This window comes from Trichoplusia ni, chromosome 15, assembly GCF_003590095.1.
Source record: "Trichoplusia ni isolate ovarian cell line Hi5 chromosome 15, tn1, whole genome shotgun sequence".
Classification (NCBI taxonomy): domain Eukaryota; kingdom Metazoa; phylum Arthropoda; class Insecta; order Lepidoptera; family Noctuidae; genus Trichoplusia; species Trichoplusia ni.
The window spans coordinates 10781991-10788777 of NC_039492.1; the positions used below are offsets into that span (position 1 = coordinate 10781991).

General features: G+C 35.1%; 1 protein-coding gene across 4 annotated transcripts in view; it reads right to left on the reverse strand.

Annotated features, from left to right (window-relative positions):
- The window catches only part of LOC113501436 (V-type proton ATPase 116 kDa subunit a-like), a 25829-nt gene extending 19255 nt beyond the window's left edge, over window positions 1–6574 (reverse strand). For 2 of the 4 annotated variants that reach the window (XM_026882567.1, XM_026882568.1), the window contains exons 1-3: window positions 6296–6412; window positions 2095–2274; window positions 1724–1852 (exon numbers count right to left, since the gene is read on the reverse strand). In XM_026882567.1, the coding sequence (XP_026738368.1) occupies window positions 1724–1852; window positions 2095–2274; window positions 6296–6412 (426 nt within the window). Of the gene's footprint in view, window positions 1–452; window positions 500–599; window positions 686–1723; window positions 1853–2094; window positions 2275–6295 lie in introns of all 4 variants that reach the window. The other 2 variants (XM_026882570.1, XM_026882569.1) reach the window with 2 other exon arrangements.
- Window positions 6575–6787: the final 213 nt, after the last annotated feature.

The following is a 6787-nucleotide window of genomic DNA, read 5'->3' on the forward strand; positions in this document are numbered from 1 at the left end:
GCTACTTCGTATTGTGTACAAATTACAGTGTCGTTTATAATAAACTAAAAATATATACTCTATAAGTCTGTCTTGTCGTGATCTACATATGAAATGGACATATAAAATCATAATGGCATGCATAAAAATGACAAGTACAGAAAGCGTGGATGACTTCATGATAACAGAAATAATTTATTGTATATAAACCTTTTCGACTCCAGTGGCTGAAAAGTTCGCAGATGGACTTCAAAAATAAATCATGTCGGAAACACTGTTAGTTCAAAATTAAAATCTCACTCAGGCAGCAATTGGTTAGCACGCTCGGTAAGGGACTCAGGACATTAGACTGACACGGTCTGGACCGGGCTGGTTGCAGTGCTACAACTAAGCTATCATTCCATCACACAAAGAAGTCAAAGAGAGGTGTTATGTTGATGATATACTATAAACCGGCCGACTCCAATGCTTGCCTGAGTGGTGATCGGTAGACTCCAGAATCAGCGTCACAGTACAAGCGCTGTAAAAATAATAACGCTCATGTGTGTGCTTTGATTTCCATTGATCGAAATGGAAATCAAAACGGTCCAACGAGCGCGTCGTAATCAATCTGAGCATACCCCAGCTTGAGAGCTTGCCCGCCCGCCATGAGCCCCTCCTCCCCAAGTAGGGTCACTTGTTCCTCCTCGCGCGACGGGTCCGCCATCTTGTGCACACACACGCCAACATGGCGTCAAGGTCAGACACGCGTCTATGTCAATGTCACATTTGTACGACTTACGGGCGTGAAGGATTTGATTTGTGTCCATGAAATCATCTCTGTGATAGTGCCACGCATAACTTGGATTTTGTGAAATTAGAAATCAGTCAAGTGTTCCACCAGGAGAACAATCATAGCAGACAGTAATGTATGCGTGCGATCAATCAGCTGACGACGACAGACGAACAAAAATGTGACATTGACAGCACGACGCCATTATTTAAAACAGTATAATAACTGAATCTAAGCGTTTAAATTCGTAGTTTTTGAAGCCCACTTTGTCGGATACATATAAAGTAATTTAACAAAAATAAATAACTTAAGACCCACGACCTTCGTTTAAGGAAATGTTATTATTGTTTGAAGAATTGAAAGTGTTGAACATAAATTAGTATTTCAGTCTGTTGTTATTGTGCTTAAAGTTATTGCAATAAAATAAAATAATAATCGAATGAGACACTGATCCAACATAAGGGAAAATTCGGAAAAAATAAACAAATGAAGACGATTGAAAAATATTAATTGCGGAGCTAGTTTTTTTCTACAACAGCATAGTGTTGACTTTACCTTTGCTATTGTTTTATCAAGCTGAAATCTGATCGATTATGACGTACATCATTAGATGACAACCTTCGTGTACATGCAGTAGTTACTGCAAGTATACAGCACCTTCCACATTACTACCCACATGGTACTGCATGGGATAAGTGTTATACAGTATGACGTAACTAAACAAGCAGTAATATAATTACGCTGATAATTATGATTAGTTACCATTACAAATTTGACGTAATATATCACGAGGACATTTTGCAGCAAGCTATCTTATCGTTGGATAGTTCTAATATGCATATTTGACGTGGCAACTACTAATTAAATTGCTTCGTAAACAGATTAGTAGTTTTGTGACTTCATATGAAGGCAGAAATAAATATTGGTCGGTGAAGCTCGTGAGCTCTAATGACGATATAGGTTCGAACTTACCTCGTCGAAGAAAACTTGTGTTTTCCTTAGGATATGTTTGAGTTCTGTGAGCTCGAGGTAGTTCCTCTTCAAGGCTTCGGCGTTCTGGTTCACTTCGCGGAGTTCGTTCTCCAGCTTCTCGAAGGTAGCCTACGACAATACAATCAGAACTCGTAAATAATACAAGATAAAATAGATCTAGCTTAGTATTACATGAAGGATACTTGTAATATCAATCATACTTCGAAGGGGGACAAGTCGTGTTGGCATTGCGAAAACAAGAACGACATCATAACGGTCTTTGGCTTTCACAACGGCAAAATTCCATTGGAGTTAAAGGAGTCTTTAATATTACTTCCTTGTATAAAAAGTAGTGGCTGAAGTTGTCTCACCTCGAGATCGATCATCTCCCTAGGCTGTGGGGCCTCGGGGCACTCGCCGGGGATCTCCAGCATGGGGATCCCGTCGCGACGGATCTCCTTCTCCAGGTACCGGAGCTTGCGCTCCATCTCGTCACACCGACGGACCTCATTGACAAACTTGCGTTGGAAGGCATTTACGTCGGGGTTAAGCTGTGGAAAGAATTTTTTTATAATCTTTGTTCGATTATATCTGGTATTAATATTTTAATAAGGTCCGTATAGGATATTTTAGAATTATTTTTATACCATTGAATATTTATTTCACATAATTTGGCTGTTAGGAAGCCTCTGAATATTTCTATCTGCCTACGATACATACGTAGCAGAGAACTTTAATGTGTCATACTTAGGCTTATGAACATGTCGTTTCATCGGGTATGCCCCCAAAAGAGTAGGTATCGAGAGCAGAACAATTGTTTGTCTATTATATATTTATCAAAGGACTACAACAAAACAACATAGCAAGAAAACATATATTTAGATGGAACGGGTCTCCCCCCGAAGGATGAATGAGAATATAACATAGATGACATGAGATAGATCAATCGATAGCATTCAGTTTCTTTCAATTGAAAGCGAACCCGACACGTCGGTTGGAATTGTACATTTTATTTCCCTAGGCCACAATATAACGCATTATTATCGTTCCATACGGGCAAATTGACAATCAATTGAATATTGTATTTCATTAGATAACGTGTAACTATAACCTCTATAATACTCAAGAATATGGTGGCGTTTTTGCTTCTAGTGTTATTTATACGACTAAGGAATGTCACGAGGCTCGAAGTCTAAAGCGACGATTTGATAGAGTCAATAGTCTTGTCTAAATTATCGTTGTAAAAATAATGTTTATTTCTGGTTTCAACTACTTTAAACTACATATCTACAATGAACTTTTCGCAATGTTGGTACTCAGTTACAGTATACCTACTACTTAACGAGAGCTTACTTATTACTTTAAAAGATTATGTATGAGTAATCAACATTTTCTCTTTATTTGATGAATGAAGTCAAGAAAGGTAAAGTCATTAGGTTACAATATTTGACGGTAGTAATTAAACGACGATAAACGATAACAATTCTAAACAATATACGAAGGCGTCACAGACTAGGTGACGGTGACGGAATACATTATAATTATTCAAAAGATCTGACACGAAAATTAATACCGCACTAGTTGCCGCTTAGTACAATAATAGAATATGTCGCATAGATACGAGAGCAAATCAAATAGTTATTAGACGGCGGTCAGGTGATCCTCATTGTAAATGCATTTCACTGACAACACAAGAAGAACAAAGGAGACAAATGAATGGTTTTGTACTTTTGTTGCCGTATGCGATCTTCCTGTTTGGAGGTCAACCGGTCTTACTGAGAAACAATACCATATTATTTTGAACATACAGTTGTTTAGTGAGATGCAGATTAGTTCGTAAATGTGTGGTATGCGATGTGACTAACAATTGTTCAATAGAAAATGTACGTTCCTTATCTATTTTGTTTAATTTGATTTAATTTATGTACATTCACGTGAAGGATGCTTGCTTGTTACTCAAAAGTCAAAATAGAAATATTTTTCATTTGACGGTTGAGCATCACAAAAATAATATTGATTGTTTAATTTATAAGTTTGATGTACCTGACGGTTACAGTCACTCAACCGTGGCAATAACAAATTTAATTAAAATTTCGACCCGGTACTGATTGCCAGCATATTTTATTTTACTATAAAATTCTATCTGACTGAAACTTATTTTATGGGAAATGAAATACTTTACATCAACTATGTATGTGACGATGAATTTTTCATATGTGGAATGACATGTTGGCACAATACGCTCACGAGATTAACAAAGCGTAAAATTGACTCTTTCGAGGTTTTAAGGGGCATTCGTGTACTAGGTAATAATATTTTCGCGTTGTCTGGACAATGCGAAGGCTACGAGACGGGGGTGCAATTACTTGCGAAGTCGCGATGCGCCAACACAATATTGATTCGGTGAAAGGACGCACGCGCAAACGCTTTGCTGCATACATGAGTGCCAGTAGAAGGAAAATTATTTTCCTTTAATTGTTGAACTAAGTATTTCAATAATAACATTGTAAGTTTCATTCCAAAACTAATGAGACGCGTTAATCTGCCTACACTTTTGGGATTGACATGGCAACCTGCAACTAATTACACGACTCTTGTGTCAATATAATAAGCTATTGTGTTTATAAGTGAAAGATAGATGCAAAAATAGTATCAAGTAATCAGTGAGTAAACTAACTCACTTTTATGATACTCTAGGATTTCTATATTTGGAATACAATGTACAGAAGTTTCTCAGAATTATATTATAATATTACATAGATTGCAGTGTACTTAATTTTTTTTTGTTCATGAAACATGTTTTTCTGTGGCCATAATTATTTTGGCTTATCATTATTTTTTTTAATGCAAGTTAGAAGGAAATTTACTACAATAAATAAAATGTATTATGAGTCAGTTTCCATTTTACATAAAACCATCAATAAACAAATGTTTTTTAATTATTATTTTTCATTACCATTGTTTATGCACAAGCATGGACATGAACATAGAACAAGTCTATTTAATAAATGAATCTATTAACCAATAGTAATTGATTCTAGTCTGAGGGCATAGCAACAGATTCAAGGTTACCATTTCATTAGTTTTTATTTTTTAACCATCAATAATTGAACTAGATGAATAAACTGTTTTGTTAAAAGTGTATTTAGTCCTTTTTTTATTAAGTACAATAATATAGATCTTATCTGCTATGTTTTGTATTTCTTACATTTTAAGTGTACATTATTAAATAGCAATGTTTTTAATGAACATTATTACTGTAAAGATTAACCTATAGCAAAACGATGAAGGGAATGTTTGTCAATGAATGAAATTAATGGATTGTTTTTGACTGATGTATTATACTCCTTTTTAGAGTTTTGGTATACATTTATTTTGGTCATTTATTTAGGTTTGTTTAAAATAGCCTTGTTTATTGATCTCTCAATCTAACTAACCATTTTATACTTTATGCTATCAATTAGGAAAATTCTACAATTTAAAAAATAAATGATAAGGTAGGTTTAGTACATTTTGATACTACATCATGCCTTTATCACAGTCAATAAAATACATTATCAGAGATTGTAAAGTAATTAACATCATCCATCAGAGTACCTAATACCAATCACACTTTTTTAATCAATCACATGATTTGGTGCCCACTATAGACAAATAAATGTCTATGGTTAGTTTATGAACAAATATCGATTTTGGGTCTACCCTGCCCAAGCTATTTTGGTCTGCTATTTGTTCGACTGATTTTTTCTTAAATCACAGATCCAACTGATAAAAGGAGCTTCAGAATGAAGTCACCAAAAATAATAATATAAATGGAATTTTCAATCCAACTGATTGAAGACCATAACTATGTTGTAGATTGAATATCTTGAATCTCACAAAGAAAAAAAAAGATCTAATGAGAAAATGATTGCCGTCTCACAAAAACATAAATGTTAAGAATGGTATAGATGGTACTGTATTAATTAACAATTTAACTTGGGTTTTTCAACCAACAGCCATCAATATTAATCAAATGGGATTCATTGGGTTATATAATAAGCTAATTGAACAAAATCTAACATTAAACCGCGATAAAATCCGTAAAAGTAGTTTCATTTCAAAATCCATTATTTTTAACAAATCTATTGTAAACCATTACAAGAAGAGCATTGAATGAACAGCAAAAAGAACACATCATTTTACACAGAATTGACATGTTGTATTGTTTTGATAAAACATTATCTGAATAAAATATTCCAATGGAACATGTAGGTACCTAGAAGCTTTGTTTAGGTATGTTATACAAATAGACATACTCTATACCTTCAAATACTCATCTAATTCTTAGATTAGACTTCATAAATTAATATTACTCATAACAAGTATAATATAACTGACATCGTAAATCGTCTAGGCCTTTGTATATCATGTAATCAGGGCATGAAAGCAAATCATAAACGAAACGAGGTCACAGATTTTCTAATATAATAATAGGAACCCTAGGTATGGTCTGGTAGGAGATACACTAGGTCCATGACACTTAGATAATGAAGGGGCGTTTAACATGATCCACATGGCTGTATTACTCACATCACGGAACTGTACAAGTCCCAACTCCCCGAGTTCAGACACGCATGCATACGCGGCTTCGCTCTGTAGGAAAAGTTGACATAATGTCATTTCTTCACTCCTAAACAACGACCCCATCTTTCACGGTTTGTACAACACACCACTAAATAAAAATAATTATTTTCTAAAGAAAAAGGCTCCGTCGCAGTCTGCGAGCAGACTTTGGCAGCGACGAAACCGAATTACTAGTGACGACAAATCAATCGATATGAATAACTTTCAAGCGAAGTTGCGAATTAGTCATCGCCAGTGGCGCAACGCGGACTTCTGTCAGGGTTACCGTGCTACAAATTATTTTACCCACGCGCAGCGGATATATATAAGCGAAAACAATTTTTTGCTATTTTACTTACATGCATGTGTATTTTAAGATAAGATTACATGCATGCGGATTTTAAGAATTATTAATGCGGCAGGAGCGCGGGGCGTATACCGCGTCATGCAAATATTAAT